This window comes from Ranitomeya variabilis, chromosome 6 (assembly GCF_051348905.1).
Source record: "Ranitomeya variabilis isolate aRanVar5 chromosome 6, aRanVar5.hap1, whole genome shotgun sequence".
Classification (NCBI taxonomy): Eukaryota; Metazoa; Chordata; class Amphibia; order Anura; family Dendrobatidae; genus Ranitomeya; species Ranitomeya variabilis.
This window is the reverse complement of record NC_135237.1, coordinates 569438456-569465641: the sequence shown is the minus strand read 5'-3', so window position 1 is coordinate 569465641 and position 27186 is coordinate 569438456. Positions and strand designations below refer to the sequence as shown.

At 51.6% G+C, this 27186-nt stretch overlaps 1 protein-coding gene across 3 annotated transcripts in view; it reads left to right on the top strand.

Moving 5' to 3' along the window:
• Positions 1–27186, top strand: part of RHPN1 (rhophilin Rho GTPase binding protein 1) — a 57594-nt gene that overhangs the window by 23328 nt on the left and 7080 nt on the right. For 2 of the 3 annotated variants that reach the window (XM_077271375.1, XM_077271377.1), the window contains 9 exons: positions 3272–3400; positions 3595–3670; positions 3837–3914; positions 12665–12789; positions 12941–13107; positions 13195–13382; positions 13900–14056; positions 24151–24270; positions 25157–25351. In XM_077271375.1, coding sequence (XP_077127490.1) covers positions 3272–3400; positions 3595–3670; positions 3837–3914; positions 12665–12789; positions 12941–13107; positions 13195–13382; positions 13900–14056; positions 24151–24270; positions 25157–25351 — 1235 coding nt within the window. The remainder of the gene's footprint in view (positions 1–3271; positions 3401–3594; positions 3671–3836; positions 3915–12664; positions 12790–12940; positions 13108–13194; positions 13383–13899; positions 14057–24150; positions 24271–25156; positions 25352–27186) is intronic. The other variant, XM_077271376.1, reaches the window with a different exon arrangement.

The window sequence follows — 27186 nt, the reverse complement described above, 5'->3', positions numbered from 1 at the left end:
GTAGATGTCACCTGCAGTCCTATGTAACACCACAAATAACAGTGATAACTCTCTGAGTACAGATAATGTAGTAGATGTCACCTGCAGTCCTATGTAACCCCACAGGTAGCACAGTGATAGCTCTCTGAGTACAGATAATATAGATGTCACCTGCAGTCCTATGTAGCGGGAGAGATAGCACAGTACAGATAATGTAGCAGACGTCACCAGCAGTCCCATGTAAGAGCACAGCTGCCTGGGCTCTGCTCCGTGCGGTCCGTGGCCCTCTCGCATGTTGTCTGTTATTCCATATCTGCACATTAAACATTCAGCAGTCTCGCTGAGCACAATGCTGTCGTCCTCGTCTGTCGCCGGCCATTGTGCGCACAGATAACACCTCGGGGTCTCGTCCTGGGGCCTTTGTGTGTGTGAATGGCTCCTGGCCGTGTGTTATCGCCGCACTGCTCCGATCATTGTGTCCTGTCCCAGACAATAGGACGACCCTCGCCCCCTCGCTCTTATCTGCAGCCGCCATGAACTGTGCAGATGATAGAAGTGTCGCAGAGCATCGCACAGGATAGGATGGAGGCGACGGCCGCACGGAGCGAGAAGTGACGGAGATCACAGGATGGAGCCATCACTGATCTGTAAGGCTGGGTTCATACTGTGTTCTGGCAGTCATGTAACGCTGCCGTTAATCTCTATTTCGGGCGCATAGCTAGCGTGAAGGCATGTCGGCACTTGCGTTAATGCAGTGTGAACCGAGCCTAAGGGGAACAGAAGTCACAACCTCTGGATCCTACAGTCCGGGACTGTGCAGAGGTCCCAGCACCTCCACCCTCAGCGGTGATTCATGGTCGTCTGCCGGCATCTCCTCCGTAATCACTGCTGTGAGCCGCCTGTGTGGCCTACATCTGCCCCCGTGGCTGCAGCGTCTCCAGACTCGTCTCCATCGGGGACGTCATCAGTCGGTGATTACACAGGAGCTGCCGCCTCGCTCCGGACTGGAGACATCCACAGGTTTGGTTTCCATGCTCCATCACAAATACAGAACAAGAAAACTCTCGAAGTGCAACAATCCCCCGAAGTGTCTGTGGGGGGAAACGTTCGTAGTGGCCACTAACATGATGAGGAAACCTAGAATTAAACAGAAATTAAGGGCGCTGCATAATCACTTATGGATTACAACCTGCTGCAGCAAATATTAGGACCCAACTACCAATAGTCCGATGTTAGGCGAAAAACGCCAAAGTATATAATCTATATATGGAAATATATGAAAATATTTGCGCAGCGCAAATATTTTCATATATTTCCATATATAGATTATATGATGAGGAAACCTGCCTGATCCTGTCACACCTGATAAAAGGGATCAATGATCTACTGGGAGCGGAGGACACGACGGATCGGTGCTGGGGGAGCGGAGGACACGACGGATCGGTGCTGGGGGAGCGGAGGACACGACGGATCGGTGCTGGGGGAGCGGAGGACACGACGGATCGGTGCTGGGGGAGCGGAGGACACGACGGATCGGTGCTGGGGGAGCGGAGGACACGACGGATCGGTGCTGGGGGAGCGGAGGACACGACGGATCGGTGCTGGGGGAGCGGAGGACACGACGGATCGGTGCTGGGGGAGCGGAGGACACGACGGATCGGTGCTGGGGGAGCGGAGGACACGACGGATCGGTGCTGGGGGAGCGGAGGACACGACGGATCGGTGCTGGGGGAGCGGAGGACACGACGGATCGGTGCTGGGGGAGCGGAGGACACGACGGATCGGTGCTGGGGGAGCGGAGGACACGACGGATCGGTGCTGGGGGAGCGGAGGACACGACGGATCGGTGCTGGGGGAGCGGAGGACACGACGGATCGGTGCTGGGGGAGCGGAGGACACGACGGATCGGTGCTGGGGGAGCGGAGGACACGACGGATCGGTGCTGGGGGAGCGGAGGACACGACGGATCGGTGCTGGGGGAGCGGAGGACACGACGGATCGGTGCTGGGGGAGCGGAGGACACGACGGATCGGTGCTGGGGGAGCGGAGGACACGACGGATCGGTGCTGGGGGAGCGGAGGACACGACGGATCGGTGCTGGGGGAGCGGAGGACACGACGGATCGGTGCTGGGGGAGCGGAGGACACGACGGATCGGTGCTGGGGGAGCGGAGGACACGACGGATCGGTGCTGGGGGAGCGGAGGACACGACGGATCGGTGCTGGGGGAGCGGAGGACACGACGGATCGGTGCTGGGGGAGCGGAGGACACGACGGATCGGTGCTGGGGGAGCGGAGGACACGACGGATCGATGCTGGGGGAGCTGAGGACACGACGGATCGGTGCTGGGGGAGCGGAGGACACGACGGATCGGTGCTGGGGGAGCGGAGGACACGACGGATCGGTGCTGGGGGAGCGGAGGACCCAGTTAGCAACAAGTCACTTTCATTGATTGCTGATAAAGTGGATCTACCTGCAGCGGTCACCGTCCCCTTAATAACATTGCGGTTTTCCTCTGGGTCACGTGCAGGATATTTCCTGGCTGATCGCCGGCTCCGCTCTTCCTGTTTTGGAAAAACTTTTATTTTCTTTATTTTATGATATCTCAGCGCTGGAAATGTGAGAATACGATCCCCTCCCCCAACTACGGGGACAGAGCAGAGATCATTCCGGATATTTGTACATCTCACCCTGCCCTGCAACCCCCAACATTTACCTCAGCTTCTGCTGTGGACAGTGATGCTGCTCTGTCACCACTTTCTTTTCTTATTCTTGTTGATCCCCTCGCTCATTCTCTCTCTCTCTTCCTCTCTTGTTCTCTCTCTCGCTCTCTCACTCGCTCTTTCTCTCTCTTTCTCTCTCTCTTTTTGTCTCTCTTTCTTTCTCTCTCTCTCCCTCTCTTCTTCCTTCTCTCTCTTTCTCTCTCTCTTCCTCTCTTCTTCCTTCTCTCTCTCGCTCTCTCTCTCGCTCTCTCACTCGCTCTTTCGCTCTCTTTCTCTTGCTCTCTCTTTCTCGCTCATTCTTTCTCGCTCTTTCTTTCACGCTCTCTCTTTCACGCTCTCTCTTGCTCACTCTCGCTCTCTTTCTCACTTTTTCTCTCTCTTTTTTTGCTCTTTCGCTTTCTTTCTCTCTCTCGATCTCTCCTGAGCTTTTTCGCGTTATTTGTTATACCTTTTTTTTCTTCCCATATTTATTAATGATGTTGGCGCCATCCGGTCACGCTTCTCATTGGTGGGCACAGATTGGGGCGCTATTCCTTCCGATCACTGACTGTTCTGTTGTATCTGTCCAGGGCCACCACCAATCACAAGGTGAAGGAGACAGTGGCGCTGGAGCTCAGTTATGTCAACTCCAACCTGCAGCTGCTAAAAGAAGAGCTGGAGGAGCTGAACAGCTCAGTGGAGATCTACCAGAACGATAGGTATCAGGACTATTACCACCAGACATACATACCAGAATAGTTCAGGGCTTACTGTATGACTTTAGGGGGGTCCTACATTTATGGCGGCTCTGCCCTGCAAACAGCACCCTAGACCACAGCTTTGTGGACCTGCTCTTAGTTCTGGACACTTTTGCTTTTGTAGTTTTTCAATCCTGACCTGATTTGTGTTTCAGTGAAGCGATCAGCGTTCCCATGATCCCCCTCGGCTTAAAGGAGACAAAAGATCTGGACCTGATGGACGCTCTGAAGGTGAGAAGCCTCCGACCTCTTCCACGGGGCTGCAGGTGTCACTGCTGGGCCGGTAACATCTCCCAGAATGCAGCGCGGCAGTGTAGCCTGGTGAGCCCTGTATCAGGAGAAGTGCGGGGGCCATGAAGCCCCTCCGATGACTGGTCTCATGTTCGCTCTCCACCAGGACTTCATCGCGGATCACTATGGGGAGGACGCCGATCCCTATGAGAAGGAGATCAATGAATTCATGGATCTGCGACAGGTGAGGAGCAGAGAGAACGGACGTGTGTGAATACAGACGACAGCCAGAGCCACTGTGTGACTCACTTCTGGTGGAGGCTTATCACCTCCAGAGCTGCACTCGCTGTTCTGCTGTTACATTGTGTCCTAGACTCCAGGTCTTTTATTAAATAAAATAAAATACTTTACATGACAATAACTAAGATACATTACAAATAAAACACAACAGAACAAAACATAAGAACAAAGCTCCAATCAGACGACAACAAACGACAAAAATCACAAAGAAATAAACCAGAAATGGAACCAAAATGGAGAAAGTTCATGACCTACAAATCAGGGACGTGAAAGAAAAATTCCAATAAAAATAAAGAAAGCAAAACTAAAAGACGACAAACAAAATACTCATAACTACATGAATACCCCTGTAAAAATTTTACATAATAAATAGTATAAAATCATATAAGACCCCCGGCCCAGCTTCATTCATACTACTATATACAACCCCAACTACATTCACACCGTCCTATATACAATATTATATACAATATATACACTGTAAACACATTATACTAAACCAAACACTATACAACACCGCAAACACAACAAAACCCTCCTGGTCCCACTGCCTTACCTTACAGCCACCCCCTTACACCACCACATTCACCCCACCACAAACCTAAATACAATACAGTGTACAAAATTAACATTTTTTTTAAATTTATTTATTATTTTTTTTCCTTTTTTAATATATATACACACACCTACTCTAACTATCCCGCCACCCCTGATCCAGCTCTGGCCACAAAGTTCAGGAATTATCTGAGCTAGGATCAGGCCACAAAGTTTTTCCCCAGGCGGGGCCTGGGCCAGGCCAGATCAGTCTCTTATCACCGCCGTTGAACCCCCCAATCCCCCCACCCAACCTAACTAAGACCCTCTATTATACACACTATATACAATATATACAATACACTATATACAATATATACAAAAACCAACATCACAGAACACAACCTACATACTCACCACCCAAGGCTCAAGTTCGATGCCTGCAAACCTTCTATTCAGGGAACAGAAATACAAAACAAAAATCTAGGGTGTAAAGACATCAGCCCACCACCAGGATATAGGAGCGCTAACGGACTAAGGCACCCCGAACGAGAAACCCCTCCAGAGATGGGCCGCCCTCCGGGCACCCAGTCTTTCGCACTCCAGAGAACGCACCTTCACCAGGGCACCTAGGATGCTGCTACAAACTTCATCTACACGGAGGATTTTACTCTGCGTCGTAACTAAAACTCGTGCGTTCCACGTGAAGTACCTGACCACTGCGCTGACTAAGAATAAAGTGGCTCGGTCCCTTCTCCCGAGGTCTCTGAACGCTCCATAGGCCCACTCGGCATAGGACAGAGTGGCCAGCCGCGGCCAACCAATGGAAGCGCCCACCCTGTTGTACACCTCTGTATTAAAGGGACAATGAAGCAGAAAGTGCTCCATGCTTTCCAGCATGGTAGCGCAAGCCTCACGGGGACAATTCCTGTCCACGGAGCTCCTGTGCTTCAAATTGTCCCTCACATACAACTTACCTTGGAAGCAGCGCCAAGTCAAGTCCCAATACTTCTTGGGGATCCTGCTAGAATTTAACAAACTTAACCCAACCTCTAGATCCCGACTCGGGCAGTCCTTGAGGACCAATGGCCTCTGAAAATGTGAAAGCAAGACCCGCATGTCGAGGAGTTTCCTCGGGAGGGACCTCACATTCCCAGACCCCACCGGCGCATCATCTTCAGAACCGGGGTAACATAAGCCGGGAGATGCCCGTGCGGTGTGCGAAGATCCTTCAATCTTCCCCGTCTCCCATTCCTGGAAGAAAGGCTGAAACCATCCCTTGCAGGAGAATACCCACGGAGGAGACCTCTCTTTCCAGAGGTTTGCCACGTTAACTTTCAAAAAGGTGTTCACTAGGAACACCACGGGGTTTACCATATTCAACCCCCCTAGTCTCCTCGTGCAATAAGTGACCTCCCGTTTGACTAGGTTTAGTCTATTCCCCCATAACATCTGGAAGAACAGACTGTAGACCCGTGTCCAGAGAGGCTCCGGCAAGACATAGACGCTGCCCAGGTAGATTAGCAAGGGGAGCAGGAAAGCTTTGCACAGGTCAACCCTTTCCCTCAGGGTCAAAGACCAACCCTTCCATTGGTCCACTCTTTGGGCGACACCTTTGATTCTGCCTTCCCAGTTTTTCGTGGGGTAATCACCCTGGCCAAGTTCGATGCCTAGGACTTTCGCATGTTCTTGGGGTTCAGGGAGAGTGTCCAGAAGATCAAACGTGGGATCCTCGCCTCCCAGCCAGAGACTCTCACACTTGTCCTGGTTGACCTTGGACCCGGATGCCTCCGAGTAGCTCTCCACTTCTGACATCACCACCATCGCCTCCTCTTGCGAAGAAACAAAAACGGTAACGTCGTCCGCGTAGGCCACTACCCTCAGGATAGCCTCTGGCGCCAAACCGCCCATCCCCACCCCCGCCAACGGTCCACAATCAACCCTTCTGAGGAAGGGATCGATCGCAAACGCGTAAAGCAAAGGGCTAAGAGGGCAGCCCTGGCGGACACCAGATCCCACCCCTAAAGGTTGTCCAATCCACCCGTTTACCAGAGGGAAAGTCTCAGCCCCTGCGTACAAGGTCTTAAGCCAGTCCACAAACCCTCCAGGCAGACCATACCTCAAAAGAGTGGACCAGAGGTACTCGTGGTCGACCCGATCAAAGGCTTTTGCCTGACCCAGGGTCAGCAAGAACCCCTTCCAAAGGCCCGCCCTGCCCCGCTCCACGGCCTCTCGGACACCCAGAACAGCACTGAAAGTGCTACGGCCAGGAACGCAACAGTACTGGGCCTCCAAAAGGAGCCGCGGTGCAAACTTCACCAGCCTGTTGAAGAGTATCTTAGCCAAAACCTTCCTGTCCACATTGAGAAGTGATATGGGACGCCAATTTTCAATGCGTGACGGATCCTTACCCTTTGACAAAATGATCAAAGCCGACCTCCTTAATGATCTCGGCAGAGTGCCCGAGGAGAGACACTCATTAAACACCTGAGTCAAGAGGGGGACCAAGGAGTCCCTAAAGGTCTTAAAGAACTCGGATGTTAAGCCATCCGGACCTGGCGATTTTTTTTGGGCCGGAGCCCATCGATCGCCAGTCTCACTTCCTCTTCTTTGATCGCTTCTGCCAAACCGCCCAGCGAGAGGTCAGCCCCTGGCTCAGGAACAGCTTCAGCCAGGAAAGCCGACATCCTGTCACGATCCAATTCCTTCCTTCCCAAGAGGTGCGAGTAGTATGAACTGACGACCTCCAAGATCCCTGATCTGGACCTTCTCAGGAATCCCGTACTGTCCATCAGCCCTGTCACTATCTTACTATTCACTGACATCTTGCAGCTTCTGTAAGGGTCGGGCGAGTAGTACTTCCCGTAGTCCCTCTCAAAAACCAAAGATGCGTGCCTATCGTACTGACACCTCTTTAGCAAGGATTTCACACTGGAGATCGCCTCGCGGCTACCCCCAGTCGAGACAAGATGCTCGAGTTTCCTCCTCAGGCTCTGATACAGGCGATCCCGGTTCAGGCTTCTGAGGTTCGAGAGTTGCCGGAAGAATCTCGCCACCCGATGTTTGAACATCTCCCACCACTCAGACTTAGTGTTACTTAGGCCCAGCAGCGGTACCTGGCTCTGAAGAAATTCCTCAAAGGACCGTCTTACAGCTTCTTCCTCAGGGAGTGACGAATTCAGCTTCCAATAACCTCTTCCCATCCGAGGAGTCTCTGTAACGCTCAGAGAAAACATAATCAAACAGTGATCGGAGAATTCCACCTCCACAACCGACAACGGCGAGGAAACGGCCTCCTCCTTCAAATAAAACCTGTCTAATCTAGACCTGCACTGACTACCTCTAAAAAAGGTGAACCCCGCGTGGCCTGTGTTGTGCCGGATGTGGACATCCACCAGGCGTGCCTCACTTACTATCCTATTTGGCGCGACGCAATCGTAAGCCAGCCGGTCTTCGGAACTTCCTCTATCACGGTCTCGTGACGTTGTTGAAATCCCCTCCAAAGACCACCTGCCGACTCGAAAATAAGTAAGGTTTGATCTTCATGAAGAGACACTTGCGGTCCCACTTGGACTGGGGACCGTAGATGTTAATGAGCCGAAGCTCCTGTCCCCCCATGGAGACATCTAGGATCAAGCATCTCCCCATTTCTAACTCGATCAATCGTCTGCATTACACTGCTGCGGTCTTAAAAAAGGACCGCCACCCCGCTATACGGCTCGGCCGCAAGAGACCAGTAGGAGGGCCCGTCCTCCACTCCCGCCTTGCTTTATGCATGGTTGATAGGTCGGTCAACCTGGTCTCCTGCAAAAACAAAATGTCGGCGTCAAGTTGGCCGAGAAAATGAAAGGCCGTGTACCTTGCCGCATCTGACTTTATGCTGGCAACATTAATGGTTGCCAGTGTCAACGGGGTGGGTGCCACCATCATGATTGATTGAATTAGATAGCCTTTTTCTTCCCACCCCCAACAGATTCACCCTCTTCCTCTGACAATGATGAGTTTTTAGTGCGCTTAAGACAAACAGACTCATCCATTCTCTCCTTACATACACTCTGGCCCTTGTCTGGTGGTCCTGAGTTAGTCCCCCCCCAGAAGGCTTTGTATTTGCCCCCTGAGAAGAAGACCCAGCGACCTCCTGAGCCCCAACAACGTTGTCCGCAACCTCCGGCCCCGGGTCCCCATCGCCCCCCTCTGGAGGGGAGTCCTGGAGGACCCGGAACCGGTTAGAGAGATCCACCAGAGGGGGGGCGGCTGGACCTTCCAATGGCACCTGTATCAGGACTACGGAGTCAGAGGGGTCGCACTCCAAGGAGGAGGCTCGAGGCCCGGACCCCCTCTTATCCTTAGTTGTTTTCCTGTTACCCTTTTTCTTTTGCTGTGACCACTCCCCCTCTCCCTCATCCAGACTGTCACCGGATGAAGGTTCCTGGGCAGACATGGCATCCTTTTGCTCCTCCCTTTCAAGTCTCTTGACTTCCTCATTCAATTCGCCGTCTTTAGGATCCTCAGCTGCAAGTGAAGCACCCGGGTCAGAGTTTAGGGTCATTACTCCCTGCCCCCTGTTCCCATGGCGCTGCTCCTGCCGCCTGATATTGGATGGCGGCAGCCTGCTCCTCACCGGTTCCCTGCCTCCTCCGCCTCTACTGGTCCCTTCACCGGCGAGATTAGTCCCGGTTTTCGCCTGTCCCGCACTCGCCGCTTTCAGGACCGCATTGGCAAAGGAACGCGGACAGCGACTGAACGGGTGACCGAGGTCACCACACAAGTTACACCTAATCCTGCCACAGGTAGCAGCAAGATGGCCGAGGTCCCCACACAGTGCGCATTTCTGGGTGGTACACTGCGCACTGAAGTGTGTGGGGCTGCCGCACCTGTGACAGACCTTAGGCTGCCCTCGGTAGAAAATCAAGATCCTGTCCCTCCCCAAAAATGTTGAGGAAGGGATATGGGTAACGGTGTTTCCTGAAACCTTCAATTTCACCATGAAGGTCCAGGCTCCTGACCAGATACCATGCTCGTCGAGGGTCTTTTCAGGAATACCGACGATGTCGCCGTATCGTCCAACCCATGTGGAGATGTCGACACAGGAAAGTGACTCGTTACTGGTCAAAACGGTCACCTTCCTGACCGAATTCTGGCGGGATATTGCTACAGTGTGGAAACCCTGCCATTCGGGGCAACCCCGAGCCAGCTCATGGCGAGACCAGAAAAGCTCAAGGCCCTCCGGTCTCATGAAGCTGACATCGAAGTAGGAGGTCCCATAGGGATGGATCAAGGCGAAGATGTCATATGCCACGAAGCCCATCCCCAGCAGGAGCTCAGCAACCTTTGACCGATCAGGACAGGCATCCTTGCTTACCCACTGGAGACGGGCCACGTCCCTACGGTTGCTCCTCTGCCCCGGTGTCGGCAGAGACCAGACAGTCTCTGCCCCTCTATCTCGGAAGGCGGAAAGACCGTGTCTCTCTATCCAGAAAGACAGATCAACCTCCCTCCCCTCTACATTGATAGAACTCTCCCCTTTCCTCAGGGCGTCCAGGAAGCGCTGTTGCAAGTCACCATCCTCAGGGTCACCAGACAAGGGCGCACCACTACCCCCAGCAGTGACAGCTCCTGAATAGCTTGGGGCTGAAGACCCCGCCACCGCTGGGGGGGCAGCGGGACCACTACCTGCTTCCCCTCCACCAACACCAGTAAAGCTCTCCTCATTCACTCCGCCACTACTCCCATCATTGGCAACGTCACTACTCCCATCATTCACTCCACCACTACTCCCATCATTTACTCCACCACTACTCCCATCATTCACTCCACCACTACTCCCACCATTCACTCCACCACTACTCCCACCATTCACTCCACCACTACTCCCACCATTCACTCCACCACTACTCCCACCATTCACTCCACCACTACTCCCACCATTCACTCCACCACTACTCCCACCATTCCCTCCACCACTACTCCCACCATTCCCTCCACCACTACTCCCATCATTCACTCCACCACTACTCCCACCATTCACTCCACTACTACTCCCATCATTCCCCTTACCACTGTCACCACTTCCCGTCACTTTATTACCAGTATTGTCACCACCATTTTTCCCAGTGTTCTCTGCACCTTCCACAGTAACATCCATTCCTTCCTCACTTGTGTCTGGCTTCTCTGCACTCACACCTGCTGGACCGGGGGAGGGGTGCAGCACCACACCCGTTTTCCCTTCATTGGTGTTTTGTTGTTTCTCTGGAGCTCCTTGCCCCCCTACTGCAGCAGTTTGTATTTTATTATTCTGGGCCCGCTGCTTGTTGGGGGGCGCCGCCTGCCCCGCACCCACAGACTTCGGGGTCCTGGTGTCACGTTTGGGTGCTGGAGCACTCTGTCCTCCTGTCACTGCAGGGCGCCCAGTGTTCCCTGCAGCTGATTTTTCCTGCTTTTTTTTCTATTTTGGACTCGCTGCTCTCCTGTCGCACCCGCGTGCCTCTCCTCTGTTGCGCACTGCGCCCCTGTCACAACAGTGCGCCCCCCTTTCGCCGCACCAAGTTTCTCGGACCTTCCCCCCACAGCCCCGGCGTTGGCCGGCTCAGCCGTAGTGAGCAGGGATGGAGTCTGCCCACACCGTCCCCCTTTTACAACGGCGTGGACATCCCCCTCGCTCCCCTCAGCCCCGGTGATAACCAGCTTAGCCGCAGAGGGCAGGGAGGGAAACTCCTCGGGGTCCCCTATGTCCGGCGCCGTGAGTATCTCCACAGCCTCGCCCCCTGCACTGTTCCCCGCACAGACGGCAGCACCGCCGGACGTCCTCCTCCTCTCCCCACCTTGCCTATGCCCCGGACCCACTGCAGAGCCCGTGCCTTTAGGTTTGGTGGGGTTTACACAGGAGGTGGTAGGTGTAACATCATCCATCAGTACATATCTGTAACTCACCACCTCCCGTGCGGTCTCCTTCGTTGTCTTCTTCCTCTTCTTTGTTTCCTCTGCTGGCTCGTCCTCACCAAAGGAAAAGCGGTCCAGGTTTACTGAAGACTCCAGCTCTCTGATCTCCTGTAGCAGACCGCCCTCCTCCTCTTCCTCCGCTGACACTCCAGCCTGTGCTGTCGGAGTCCTCTGCCGTGCCGGGAGGCCGCTTCCCTGTTGTTGGCTCTGCGACTCACTCTCCCGGCTGGTTCCAGCTTGTAGGACTCCAGTCACAACCACATCAGCCTCCTCCTCCTCCTCGTCGCTTAGGACGCCGGCTGGCGGCTCTCCTGAGGTATTTAACCCCTTCATTTCTGAGAACCGCCGCTGGTTCTTAAACCTCTCCAGGAAGGGACCTGCACTTTTCTCAGTCCCCTCCCGGAGGAGCACTAACCGGGCCACCTCATCTCTGAGGGCTCTGAACCTCTGGGAGGTCACAGGTTTCTCTTTGTTAGAGGCTCGGGTGTTCAGGACCCGAGCCACCCGCAGCTCCTCCTTCCGCCCGGTCAGTGCTTTGCCGGCGTCCTCGTACTCACGTAGCATGGCCACCACTCGGGAGGAGAAGGTACTCGTGGACTCGCCGGAGCTCTTCTCCCCCCAGGATGTTCCTGGGTTCTCCTTCCTGGGGCCTGGGGTGCCCCTGTCTCCCTCTCTGGGCGGACGATGAGCTGTCTCAGGGTTGGAGTAGGTGGGTATGGTTCTTCTCACCCGTCCCGACCTCCTCAGTCCCTCTTGGGCCAGTTGCTGCTGCTGCTCTCTGTCCCCCACCGGCACAGACCGGGGAACAGAAGCCATGCCGGCCTCCCAGGAAGCCTGCCTCTCCCTGGGGAGAAGAGAGGCAGACTCTGAGCCTCCTGCTGGAAGTGCTGGAGCTCACAAGACAGGTGCTGCTCCTAGCAGGGTGTGACTGATTGTGGGCACCTGTCCTCCAGTCACCTCCAGAGCTGCACTCACTATTCTGCTGTTACATCGTGTCTTATCCTCTAGTCACCTCCAGAGCTGCACTCACTATTCTGCAGTTACATCATGTCTTATCCTCCAGTCACCTCCAGAGCTGCACTCACTATTCCGCTGTTACATCGTGTCTTATCCTCCAGTCACTTCCAGATCTGCAGTCACTATTCTGCTGTTACATCGGGTCCTATCCTCCAGTCACCTCCAGAGCTGCACTTATAACTCTGACGTCCCCCTGTTCTGTAGGCGATGAGGACCCCGAGTCGCAGTGAGTCCGGCCTGGAGCTGCTCATGGAGTACTACAACCAGCTGCACTTCCTGGAGCAGCGCTTCTTTCCCCCGCACCGCTCCCTGGGCGTCTTCTTCCACTGGTCAGTATAATGTTGGCGATCAGAGCGATCCGGGTCAGCGCCGGTCCTGGTCTGTCAGTGTGCAGAGGGCTATATGGCAGGAGCGGTCTGTGCACCACTCACAGCGAGAGTTGCAGGGTCTCCGTGTGTAACCGCTGGCGTTTATCTGCAGGTACGACTCTCTGACGGGCGTCCCTTCCTGCCAGCGGGCTCTGGCTTTTGAGAAGGGAAGCGTGCTGTTCAATATGGGAGCCCTGTACACCCAGATCGGGGCGAGGCAGGACCGTCAGTCGCTGCAGGGAGTAAACACGGCCATCGATGCTTTTCAGAAGGCGGCGGGTGCGTGGCTTGTGTGTTGGATCGGGGGGCCAGCGTCTCCACCTGGGGCACAGGGGTTTCTTAACATCTGACTGTTCTCGCCCCCAGGATGCTTCAACTTCTTAAAAGAAAACTTCTCCAACGCCCCGAGCCTGGACATGAGCGTGGCGTCCCTGAACATGCTGGTGCGGCTTATGGTGGCCCAGGTGCAGGAGGGTGTCTTCGAGAAGTTTGTCCTGGAGAACACACGGGACAACTTCATCTCCCAACTCCAGATGGCACAAGAGGCGGCCAGGGTGAGTGCCCCCTACTGGAGGGCCAGGGTGAGTGTCCCCTGCTGGAGGGCCAGGGTGAGTGTCCCCTACTTGAGGCGGCCAGGGTGAGTGCCCCCTACTGGAGGCGGCCGGGGTGAGTGCCCCCTACTGGAGGCGGCCGGGGTGAGTGCCCCCTACTGGAGGGCCGGGGTGAGTGCCCCCTACTGGAGGCGGCCAGGGTGAGTGCCCCCTCCTGGAGGGCCGGGGTGAGTGCCCCCTCCTGGAGGGCCGGGGTGAGTGCCCCCTACTGGAGGGCCGGGGTGAGTGCCCCCTACTGGAGGGCCGGGGTGAGTGCCCCCTACTGGAGGCGGCCGGGGTGAGTGCCCCCTACTGGAGGGCCAGCGTGAGTGCCCCCTACTGGAGGCGGTCAGGCAGAGGGACCCCATCCCTTCTCAGGGTCTCCTCTGCTAGTGCCCCCTTTACCCTAATTCTCAGGGTCTCCTATGCTGCTGACCACCTCTGGTCATGGATTCTTCTGTGTCATCTCTCTCCTGTCCAGGTTGAGGATGTGTACACCCTGGTATACAGAACCATGATGCATCCACCTGTTAAAGACTATGTCCCATTCTCATGGACGACCATGGTTCGTGTAAAAGCCGAACATTTCAAAGCACTGTCCCATTACCACGCTGCCAGCGCCCTGTGCGACTTCTCCAGTGAGTATCCATAGATCCAGACCCATCATAGAACTAATCACCCAGCAGTAGGGCTGAACAAAGAGCCCCCCTAGTGGTGGCTGCAGACACTATCTTATCATGTGTCTCTGTATACACGGAGCTCCCCCTAGTGGTGACTGCAAACAGGCGTCTTTGGTCTCATGTCCACTGTGTCTTCCTGCTATAAAACTCCACCCCAGCCTTCAGTCTGTGCTAGAGTACTCTGCCTTGCTTCCAGCTCCTGACCTCTGATTTCTTCCTGGCTATATACCTGCTCCTGTGAACCTGTGTGGAGATCCTGCTACTCTGCTCTGAGTTCCTGCTACAAACACAAGTTTCCAGTAATCCTCCTTCATCTGCTGCTCGTGTTACTTCCATTTGCATTTGCTGGACATGTAAGCTGTTTCTGCTCTGCAAAACCTAAGACTATGAACCAGGCCTCCCTGGTTGAGCTAAGATATTATTTGAACTGCCTAATAAGCATATCTATCTGTGTCTGGACTAAGACAAGGATTTATTCGTGTCAAGTATCCTCAAGAATAACTGTGCTTCATAGACTTTCTGCTTGATTGCATTTTCCTCTGAAGTTTCCTATAGACTGCTAAGCTGCGTTTATTATTTGCACCAAGTGTTGTGGACTTGAGTTTCTCTCTGCACCTGTTTGAATCACCATGTGATAATATAGACTTTACCACTTATAAAACTGTGTCCTGTAGTTGTCTTGTTCCACGCAAAGAGTCTCCTGAGTTATCCCCTATAATTATTACAGGATACTCTAGCCTAAAAAAAAAAAGGAGACTGCTGGAACAATGACTGCAGAGAGCAGATTAGAGCAGGTGTTTTCCATAATTAGATCACTGCAGAAAGATGTGGAAGGTCTGCAAAAGAAGTTTGGAAGCTTTGAACTCAATCAACAAGTGTTTGGACAAACTTTGCAGGACTTGAGCAACCGCATGGCAGCCCAGGAAAACAAACTTGCTGGCATAGAGTCCCAGTATGGACGGGCTTTTCAGGACATAAGCACGCAAATAGTTGCACAAGTGACTTTACCCTCGGGCAACCGCCACCAGCTAGCCCACCTAAGTTGCCCCCATTCAGATTTAATGGTGATCGCAACAAATTTCGTGGCTTTGTGAATCAATGTATGCTATATCTTGATGTGCATGCTGACCGTTTTCCTACTGATAGATCCAAAGTATTGTGTGCAATAATGCTATTGACCTCACGAGCGCTCGCCTGGGCGAATCCGATGATTGAGTCTCGTGACCCACGGTTAAATGACTTGGATGATTTCTTGGCCGCTATGGCATTAATGTTTGATGACCCTAATCGCCGTGCAACCGCTGAATCTGCTTTGTTGTCTTTACGCCAGGCTAAACGTTCTGTTATTGAGTATGCCAGTGAATTCAGGAGATTGGTGGTAGATACCAATTACCAATTGGGACAGTTATGCACAATTGCCTATTTTTAAAAGGGGTCTGTCTAGTATTGTAAAAGATGAACTAGCCCGCTCTGAGTCACCACAAGAGCTAGAGACATTTAAACAGCATTGTGTGCGCATAGACATTCGCCTTACTGAGCGTAGGCAGGAGAAATTTGCTGCATATAACCGTATTTCTAACTTTTCCCTTCCTTCCAAAGAGCCTGCAAGTAAAACATCTCGGGAGGTGGAGGAGGTGCCCATGCAAATTGATTCCGTTCAGAGGCACGAGATCAATGAGCGCTGGGAGCATCGCCTTCCTGAAAGTCTATGTTTCTACTGCGGCCAGTCTGACCACTTCTTGATCAATTGTCCTAAGTGTCCTAGACGGCCTAACAAGGTGCTAGCAGCAGTAGGGGAGTATGACAACTGTGATGATGAATCTGACATCTCTGAATGTAGCCTGCCTTTAAACACTGTATTCCATTCACTTTCTATGACTTCACCCCCCAAGGAGCTGAAGGAAAAGAACTCTCACTGTTCTCTCCCTATTAAGATCATGTGTTCAGGACAGTGGATTTCCAGTTCAGCTATGATTGACTCTGGTGCAGGTGGCAATTTCATGGATATCGCATTTGCCAAGGAACATGGTATTAAAATTCAGCAAAGAGCCTCTCCAATTACCATGAAAACAGTGGATGGGTCACCTTTAATCTCTGGGCCTGTGGATCAGGAGACCGTACCCCTTGAAATTTTGTTGGAGCCTAATCATCAGGAGCAACTTTCTTTCTTGCTAATTTCTTCTCATTTTCCTGTGATTTTAGGCATTCCTTGGTTGCGTTCTCAGAACCCAATTATCAACTGGGAGACCATGGAGATTATCTTCCCAACAAGGAACAACTCAGCGTTAACAGAAGCTGTCCCTGAGTCCACGGCTACGGAACCACATGTACAGGTATTTTCTTTACCTCCAGCTTATAAAGAGTTCTCTGACATCTGTGGCAAGAAGAATGCAGATCAGCTTCCTCCACACAGGCATTATGACTGTCCCATTGAGCTGCTTCCCGGGGCAGCCATTCCTTTTGGTAACGTATACCTTTTGGCGGCACCTGAGCTTCAAGCTTTAAAAGAGTATATTGATGAAAATCTGGCCAAAGGCTTCATACGTCCTTCTTCCTCACCAGCAGGGGCACCTATCTTTTTTGTAAATAAGAAGGATGGGACCCTGAGACCCTGTGTTGACTATCGAGAACTCAATAAGGTAACCGTACGAAACCGTTACCCTTTGCCTCTGATTCCCGAATTACTGGAAAGAGTCCGCCATGCTAAGGTGTTCTCTAAACTGGATCTTCGTGGGGCTTATAATTTGGTGCGTATTCGTCCAGGGGATGAGTGGAAGACAGCATTCAGATGCCGGTATGGACACTTTGAATATCTTGTGATGCCCTTCGGGCTTTGTAACGCCCCTGCAACATTTCAACACCTTGATAATGACATTTTCAGAGATTTGTTGGACCAGTTTGTAGTGATCTATTTGGACGATATACTAATCTTTTCTGACTCTCTACAGGAACATGAAGAACATGTCAAAACTGTTTTAAGACGTCTGAAAGAGAACCATCTGTATATTAAGCCGGAGAAATGCGAGTTCCATCGTTCTGAGATACAGTTCTTAGGTTATATCATCTCTCCCCAGGGGCTGAACATGGAATCTGGTAAGATTCAGGCTATCCTTGACTGGCCGGTACCCAAGAACGTTAAGGAGGTCCAACGTTTTATTGGTTTTGCAAATTTCTACAGACGCTTCATTCGAAATTTTTCTGATATTGTCCGTCCCATTACTTCCTTGACAAAGAAGGAAAAGCCCTTTAAGTGGTCATCACAGGCTCAAAAAGCTTTTGATTGGCTTAAGATCTGTTTCACATCAGCACCGCTGTTGATACACCCAGATCCAACACTTTCTTTCATTGTGGAGGTGGACGCTTCTGATAATGCTTTGGGGGCTATTCTCTCCCAAAGAACTGGAGAGAAGGGTCTGCTACATCCTTGTGCTTTCTTTTCCCATAGACTAACCTCAGCAGAGAAGAATTACGACGTGGGAGACAAGGAATTGCTGGCTATTATTGTGGCTTTCAAAGATCTGCAAGGAGCTGCACAACAGATCATAGTGCTAACTGACCATCGCAATTTAGAGTTCCTTAGATCCGCTAATGCACAAAAAGGTAAAAAATGTTCAGAGTCCTGACATTACTCCCTCCTTAGAAGCGGCCTCAGGACGATCCTGGACCTGGTTTCTCAGGGAATCTCTGATGAAAACGAGAAATCTTCTGTTGGGCATTGATATTTTCCACAGGTTCCCAAGAGTCTTCCTCAGGGGGATTTCCCTGCCATCTTATCAGATATTGGAGCCAATTCCTGCGAATCCTGGAATCAATAATTAGAGTATTCTGCCTTGCATCCAGCTCCTGACCTCTGATTACTCCCTGGCTATATACCTGCTCCTGTGAACCTGTGTGGAGATCCTGCTACTCTGCTCTGAGTTCCTGCTACATACACAAGTTTCCAGTAATCCTCCTTCATCTGCTGTTCGTGTTTTCTTCCATCTGCATTTGCTGGTCATGTAAGCTGTTGCTGCTTTGCAATAACCTGAGACTATTAACCAGGCCTCCCTGGTTGAGCTAAGATATGATTTGAACTGCCTAATAAGCATATCTATCTGTGTCTGGACTAAGACAAGGATTTATTCGTGTCAAGTATCCTCAAGAATAACTGTGCTCTATAGACTTTCTGCTTGATTGTATTTTCCTCTGAAGTTTCCTATAGGTTGCTAAGCTGCGTTTATTATTTACACCAAGTGTTGTGGACTTGAGTTTCTCTCTGCACCTGTTTGAATCACCGTGTGATAATATAGACTTTACCGCTTATAAAACTGTGTCCTGTAGTTGTCTTATTCCACGCAAAGAGTCTCCTGAGTTATCCCCTATAATTATTACAGCAGTAATGCACAAAAAGGTAATAAAAAATGTTCAGAGTCCTGACATTACTCCCTCCTTAGAAGTGGCGTCAGGACGATCCTGGACCTGGTTTCTCAGGGAGTCTCTGATGAAAACGAGAAATCTTCTGTTGGGCATTGATGTTTTCCACAGGTTCCCAAGACTCTTCCTCAGGGGGATATCCCTGCCATCTTATCAGATATTGGAGCCGATTCCTGCGAATCCTGGAATCAACAATTTCCTCCACCACAAATTGTTCTTGCCCATCAATCACCACAGGCTGCGGAGGTGGCACAACACGTCCCTGGAAGGTATTAGGAGATACGGGCTTTAGTAAAGATACATGAAAAACTGGGTGTACCTTCATTGTCCTAGGCAGCTTCAGACGGCAGGCCACAGAGCTCACAATACCGTTGATCTTGAAAGGGCCAATTAATTTCTGTCCAAGTTTTTCTGAAGGAACGTTTAACTTCAGATTCTTAGTTGATAACCACACGGAATCTCCTACCTTGAACATGGGTGCAGGTTTACGGAATCTATCAGCCGATCTCTTATAACGTTCTTGAGCTGTGGTCAGGGATTCCTTCAGAACCTCCAGATTTTGTCTCATCGCAGTCAGCCTTTCCTCCACTGCCGGAACCGGAGAATTAATTGGAGACCTAAGTAAGATACACGGATGATAACCCAGATTGACAAAGAAAGGTGTAAATTTAGTGGAGGCTCTCTGAGAATTGTTATATGAAAATTCGGCTAATGGCAGCAACTCCAACCAATCATCCTGGAGATGGCTGACATAGCATCTTAGATATTGTTCCAGCGTCTGGTTGGTACGCTCAGTCTGACCATTTGTCTGGGGATGGTAAGCGGAAGAGAGACAGACATTAATATTGAGTGCAGAGCAAAACCCCTTCCAGAATCTTGAAGTGAACTGCACTCCACAGTCAGAGATGATCTAATCCGGAACCCCATGCAACCGAAAGACATTCTGTATAACCAAGTTCACTGTATCTTTAGCAGAGGGGAGGCTGGTGCGTGGAACAAAATGAGCAGCTTTAGTCAGGCGATCAACTACCACCATGATTGTATTCATGCCCCCCGATGTAGGCAGCTCCACAATAAAGTCCATTGATATAGACCCCCAAGGGCGGGACGGAACAGGTAATGGTTGTAGAAGACCCGTAGGTGCCACATGAGGAGTCTTGTAACGAGCACATACCTCGCAAGAGAGAACATAGTCCTTGGTATCCTTCAGGCAGGTTAGCCACCAGAAGAATCGGCTCAGGAACTCTTGTGTCTTCTGTACCCCCCTGTGACCAGCCAACTTGGAGTCATGTACCAACTTGAGGATCTGCAGACGGACGACCTCAGGGACGTAGATACGTCGATCTCTGAACCACATGCCACCCTTAAAGACAAGATTAATATCCACAGGTGGGTTGGCCAGAAATACATCACCGTCATAGGCCTCCCTGCACACCTTCCACAAGTCCTGATCGTGGATATCTCCGATGAAATTGGCATCAGATAGAATGGTCTTGGACGGGGCTCCAGGTACGGAATCCGCAGCATGGATTCGGGATAAAGCATCAGCCTTCCTATTACGAGAACCTGGACGGTACGAGATAACAAAGTTAAATTGATTTAAAAATAAGTTCCAACGAGCCTGTCGAGGAGAAAGACATCTAGCGGATCTAAGGAACTTTAAATTGCGATGGTCAGTTAGCACTATGATCTGTTGTGCAGCTCCTTGCAGATGATGCCTCCATTCTTTGAAAGCCGCAATAATAGCCAGCAATTCCTTGTCTCCCACGTCATAATTCTTCTCTGCTGAGGTTAGTCTACGGGAAAAGAAAGCACAAGGATGTAGCAGACCCTTCTCTCCAGTTCTTTGGGAGAGAATAGCCCCCAAAGCATTATCAGAAGCGTCCACCTCCACAATGAAAGAAAGTGTTGGATCTGGGTGTATCAACAGCGGTGCTGATGTGAAACAGATCTTAAGATGATCAAAAGCTTCTTGAGCCTGTGATGACCACTTAAAGGGCTTTTCCTTCTTTGTCAAGGAAGTAATGGGACGGACAATATCAGAAAAATTTCGAATGAAGCGTCTGTAGAAATTTGCAAAACCAATAAAACGTTGGACCTCCTTAACGTTCTTGGGTACTGGCCAGTCAAGGATAGCCTGAATCTTACCAGATTCCATGTTCAGCCCCTGGGGAGAGATGATATAACCTAAGAACTGTATCTCAGAACGATGGAACTCGCATTTCTCCGGCTTAATATACATATGGTTCTCTTTCAGACGTCTTAAAACAGTTTTGACATGTTCTTCATGTTCCTGTAGAGAGTCAGAAAAGATTAGTATATCGTCCAAATAGATCACTACAAACTGGTCCAACAAATCTCTGAAAATGTCATTAGCAAGGTGTTGAAATGTTGCAGGGGCGTTACAAAGCCCGAAGGGCATCACAAGATATTCAAAGTGTCCATACCGGCATCTGAATGCTGTCTTCCACTCATCCCCTGGACGAATACGCACCAAATTATAAGCCCCACGAAGATCCAGTTTAGAGAACACCTTAGCATGGCAGACTCTTTCCAGTAATTCGGGAATCAGAGGCAAAGAGTAACGGTTTCGTACGGTTACCTTATTGAGTTCCCGATAGTAAACACAGGGTCTCAGGGTTCTATCCTTCTTCTTTACAAAAAAGATAGGTGCCCCTGCTGGTGAGGAAGAAGGACGTATGAAGCCTTTGGCCAGATTTTCATCAATATACTCTTTTAAGGCTTGAAGCTCAGGTGCCGCCAAAGGGTATACGTTACCAAAAGGAATAGCTGCCCCAGGAAGCAGCTCAATGGGACAGTCATAATGCCTGTGTGGAGGAAGCTGATCTGCATTCTTCTTGCCACAGATGTCAGAGAACTCTTTATATACTGGAGGTAAAGAAAATACCTGTACATGTGGTTCCGTAGCCGTGGACTCAGGGACAGCTTCTGTTAACGCTGAGTTGCTCCTTGTTGGGAAGATAATCTCCATGGTCTCCCAGTTGATAATTGGGTTCTGAGAACGCAACCAAAGAATGCCTAAAATCACAGGAAAATGAGGAGAAGAAATTAGCAAGAAAGAAAGTTGCTCCTGATGATTAGGCTCCAACAAAATTTCAAGGGGTACGGTCTCCTGATCCACAGGCCCAGAGATCAAAGGTGACCCATCCACTGTTTCCATGGTAATTGGAGAGGTTCTTTGCTGAATTTCAATACCATGTTCCTTGCCAAATGCGATATCCATGAAATTGCCACCTGCACCAGAGTCAATCATAGCTGCACTGGAAATCCACTGTCCTGAACACAGGATCTTAATAGGGAGAGAACAGTGAGAGTTCTTTTCCTTAAGCTCCTTGGGGGGTGAAGTCATAGAAAGTGAATGGAATACAGCGTTTAAAGGCAGGCTACATTCAGAGATGTCAGATTCATCATCAGTTGTCATACTCCCCTATTGCTGCTAGCACCTTGTTAGGCCGTCTAGGACACTTAGGACAATTGATCAAGAAGTGGTCAGACTGGCCGCAGTAGAAACATAGACTTTCACGAAGGCGATGCTCCCGGCGCTCATTGATCTTGCGCCTCTGAACGGAATCAATTTGCATGGGCACCTCCTCTACATCGCGAGATGTTTTACCTGCAGGCTCTTTGGAAGGAAGGGAAAAGTTAGAAATACGGTTATATGCAGCAAACTTCTCCTGCCTACGCTCAGTAAGGCGAATGTCAATGCGCACACAATGCTGTATAAATATCTCTAGCTCTTGTGGTGACTCAGAGCAAGCTAGTTCATCTCTTACAATACTAGAGAGACCCCTTTTAAAAATAGGCAATTGTGCATAACTGACCCAATTGGTATCTACCGCTAATCTCCTGAATTCAGTGGCATACTCAATAACCGAACGTTTAGCCTGGCGTAAACATAATAAAGCAGATTCAGCGGTTGCACGGTGATTAGGGTCATCAAACATTAATGCCATAGCGGCCAAGAAATCATCCAAGTTATTTAACCGTGGGTCACGAGACTCAATCATCGGATTCGCCCAGGCGAGCGCTCATGCGGTCAGTAGCATTATTACACACAATACTTTGGATCTATCAGTAGGAAAATGGTCAGCATGCACATCAAGATATAGCATACATTGATTCACAAAGCCACGAAATTTGTCGCGATCACCATTAAATCTGAATGGGGGCAACTTAGGTGGGCTAGCTGGTGGCGGTTGCCAAGAGGGTAAAGTCGCTTGTGCAGCCATTTGCGTGCTTATGTCCTGAAAAGCCCGTCCATACTGGGACTCTATGCCAGCAAGTTTGTTTTCCTGGGCTGCCATGCGGGTGCTTAAGTCCTGCAAAGTCTGTCCAAACACTTGTTGATTGAGTTCAAAGCTTCCAAACTTCTTTTGCAGACCTTCCACATCTTTCTGCAGTGATCTAATTATGGAAAACACCTGCTCTAATCTGCTCTCTGCAGTCATTGTTCCAGCAGTCTCCTTTTTTTTTTTTTTAGGCTAGAGTATCCTGTAATAATTATAGGGGATAACTCAGGAGACTCTTTGCGTGGAACAAGACAACTACAGGACACAGTTTTATAAGTGGTAAAGTCTATATTATCACATGGTGATTCAAACAGGTGCAGAGAGAAACTCAAGTCCACAACACTTGGTGCAAATAATAAACACAGCTCAGCAGTCTATAGGAAACTTCAGAGGAAAATGAAATCACGCAGAAAGTCTATGAAGCACAGTTATTCTTGAGGATACTTGACACGAATAAGTCCTTGTCTTAGTCCAGACACAGATAGATATGCTTGTAAGGCAGTTCAAATAATATCTTAGCTCAACCAGGGAGGTCTGGATAATAGCTCAGGTTCTTGCAGAGCAGAAACAGCTTACATGTCCAGCAAATGCAGATGGAAGCAAACACGAGCAGCAGATGAAGGAGGATTACTGGAACTGGTGTATGCAGCAGGAACTCAGAACAGAGTAGCAGGATCACCACACAGGTTCACAGGAGCAGGTGTATAGCCAGGGAGTAATCAGAGGTCAGGAGCTGGATGCAAGGCAGAATACTCTAGCACAGACTGAAGGCTGGGGTGGAGTTTTATAGCAGGAAGACACAGTGCACATGAGACCAAAGACGCCATCGTGGAAAAGGGCAGTAATGCACAAAAAGGTAATAAAAAATGTTCAGAGTCCTGACACTCTGTATACAGGGAGCTCCCCCTAGAGGTGGCTGCAGACAGAATCTCATGTATTCTTCTCTATGCAGAGGATTTGGAGCTGAGCATCACAAAACCTTTGCCTCAGTTTTCTATAGTCATTTGGGTGAAGGCCACCATGGGAATAGTAATTCTTCTCACCGTCATCTGCTTGTAATCGAGAAATAATTGTGTCCTGCATTGATGGGGTTAACCCAGAGACCACTGACCGCTGTATTACTGATTGGAGGCAACAATAACCCTCATTATTTACTGATCTGGGCTCTGAGTATCTTGAACTGCAGGTAAATCCCAGATTATCAGCCGCAATCTGTTTATGTGAATTCCTTGCACCTGTTATATAATAGAGGCCTCGGCCGGGCCCTCGGGCTCCGATACTGTAGTGCGGGGGATGGAGTGCGTTACATGCTGTTGTGTTTTGTTTCAGCTGCTCCGGGCCTCGAGCTGATAGAACACGAGAAGACTTTCTTGCAGTTCCATGTCTCGCCACTAGAAGGTGCCGCCATCAGCCTTCTGCTCCAGGACCAAGAGGAGAGACGTAAGCTGGGTAATATATGATGCCGCTGCCCCACGCCGCGATGTGCCCTCTCCCTGTGCTGTCTCCCCCCCTCATCCTGTGCTGTGCTTTCCCCAGCGCTATGCTGTGCCCTCACCGTTTGCTGTGCCCTCGCCCTGTGCTGTGCCCTACCCCTCGCCCTGTGCTGTGCCCTCCTCTCACCTTGTGCTGCGACCTGTGCTTTGCCCTCCTCTCACGCCCTGTGCTGTGCCCTCCACGTGCCCTATGCTGTACCCTCCCCGCGCTCTGTGCTGTCTTCCCCCCACCCTGTGCTGTGCCCTCCCTGTGCTGTGCCCTCCCTGCTCCCTGTGCTGTGCCCTCCCTGTGCTGTGCCCTCCCTGCACCCTGCACTTTTCCCTCTCCCCACCCTGCTCTGTGCCCTCCCTGCGCTGTGCCTTCCCTGCACCCTACGCTGTTCCATCTCTCCGACCTGCGCTGTTTCCTCCCCCCGCCCTGTGCTGTGCCCCCACCCTGCGCTGTGCCCTCCCCCGCCCTGCGCTGTGCCCTCCCCCGCCCTGCGCTGTGCCCTCCCCCCGCCCTGTGCTGTGCCCTCCCAGTGCCCTGTGCTGTGCCCTCCCTGTGCTGTGCCCTCCCCGCGCCCTGCGCTGGGCCCTCCCTGCTCTGTTTCCTCTCCCCGCCCTGCTCTGTTCCCTCTCCCTGCCCTGTGCTGTGCCCTCCCTGCGCTGTTCCCTCTCCCTGCCCTGCGCTGTTCCCTCTCCCTGCCCTGCGCTGTTCCCTCTCCCTGCCCTGTGCTGTGCCCTCCCTGCGCTGCACCCTGTGCTGTGCTCTCCCTGTGCTGTGCCCTCCCCGCGCCCTGCGCTGTACCCTCCCCCGCCCTGTTCTGTGTATACATATGTACCCGTCTGTGTCCTGCCAGGTAAAACGCACCTAAAGAAAGCCGTGATAAAACACGAGGAGGCGATGAGGATCCATGGCCTGTGCAAGATCCTGCGGAAGATGGACATCCTCCAGGAGGTGCTGACGCTGGCCCACAAGAGGTCCCTCAACAAATACTCCGACATCGACCATGAGGAAGATTTCTTCGAGACGGGCGAGGCCCCCGACATTCAGAGTAAGATTGCCCACGTGCGGCAGAGGAGGCCTGATGTCCGGCTGTGCCGAGCCGGGGGCCGCCATCGGACAGCCTACCCCTCTTCTATGGTGACACATGAGTGTATGACCCCGATCTGACAGATATTCTATCACTTCCAGCGCTGATCCTGGTCTGATGCTCATCACAGCTGAGGGTTTGTTACAGTATCGCCCATTGCAGCAATCCTAAGAATCAGCAGCAGCTGCCCGGTGTCCGTTACAGTGTGTCGGTCCAGGCTGTTTATGGAGGGTTGTGGTGGCTGGATACAATTGTAACAAACCCGCAGCTGAGACAAGTATCCGTCCGTGCAGGAAGTAAAGAATGTTTCCATTCGCTGACAGCAAACAGAGTTCTTGAAAGTCTTGAGGAATTGAAATGCAAAGTTTATTATGACAGTACAGAACTTTCCGTTCCTCAGCTTCCCCCCCGTGTTTGAGGCCGGACGTCGGTCAGGATCCACAATCGGCCGATGAGACGCCGTTAGTGGAGCGTCCGTGTAACATCGGGTAGAAGATAGGAGAACAGCGCGTCTTACAGCCGCCATGGCCAGCGTCGTACCCTTCTGTGCGTGGAGCGTCGTACCCTTCTGTGCGCGGAGCGTCGTACCCTTATGTGCACAGAGCGTCGTACCCTTATGTGCTCGGAGCGTCGTACGCTTATGTGCTCGGAGCGTCGTACCGTTCTGTGCTCGGAGCGTCGTACCGTTCTGTGCTCGGAGCGTCGTACCGTTCTGTGCTCGGAGCGTCGTACCGTTCTGTGCTCGGAGCGTCGTACCCTTCTGTGCTCGGAGCGTCGTACCCTTCTGTGCTCGGAGCGTCGTACCCTTCTGTGTGCGGAGCGTCGTACCGTTCTATGCGCGGAGAGTCGTGCTGTTCTGAGCATCGTACCGTTCTGTGCTCGGAGAGTGGTACCGTTCTATGCGCGGAGAGTCGTGCTGTTCTGAGCGTCGTACAGTTCTATGTGCAGAGAGTCGTGCTGTTCTGAGCGTCGTACCCTTCTGTGCGCAGAGCGTCGTACCGTTCTATGCGCGGAGAGTCGTGCTGTTCTGAGCGTCGTACTGTTCTGTGCTCGGAGAGTCGTGCTGTTCTGAGCGTCGTACCATTCTGTGCTTGGAGAGTGGTACCGTTCTATGAGCGGAGAGTCGTGCTGTTCTGAGCGTCGTACCCTTATATGCACGGAGCGTCGTACCCTTATGTGCTCGGAGCGTCGTATTCTTATGTGCTCGGAGCGTCGTACCGTTCTGTGCTCGGAGCGTCGTACCGTTCTGTGCTCGGAGCGTCGTACCGTTCTGTGCTCGGAGCGTCGTACCCTTCTGTGCGCGGAGCGTCGTACCCTTCTGTGCGCGGAGCGTCGTACCCTTCTGTGCGCGGAGCGTCGTACCGTTCTATGCGCGGAGAGTCGTGCTGTTCTGAGCGTCGTACCGTTCTGTGCTCGGAGAGTGGTACCATTCTATGCGCGGAGAGTCGTGCTGTTCTGAGCGTCGTACAGTTCTATGTGCAGAGAGTCGTGCTGTTCTGAGCATCGTACAGTTCTATGCGCGGAGAGTCGTGCTGTTCTGAGTGTCGTACTGTTCTGTGCTCGGAGAGTCGTGCTGTTCTGTGCGTTGTACCGTTCTGTGCTCAGAGAGTCGTACAGTTCTATGTGTGGAGAGTCGTGCTGTTCTGAGCGTCATACCGTTCTATGCGCGGAGAGTCGTGCTGTTCTGAGCGTCGTACTGTTCTGTGCTCGGAGAGTCGTGCTGTTCTGTGCGTCGTACCGTTCTGTGCTCGGAGAGTCGTACCGTTCTGTGCTCGGAGAGTCGTACTGTTCTGTGC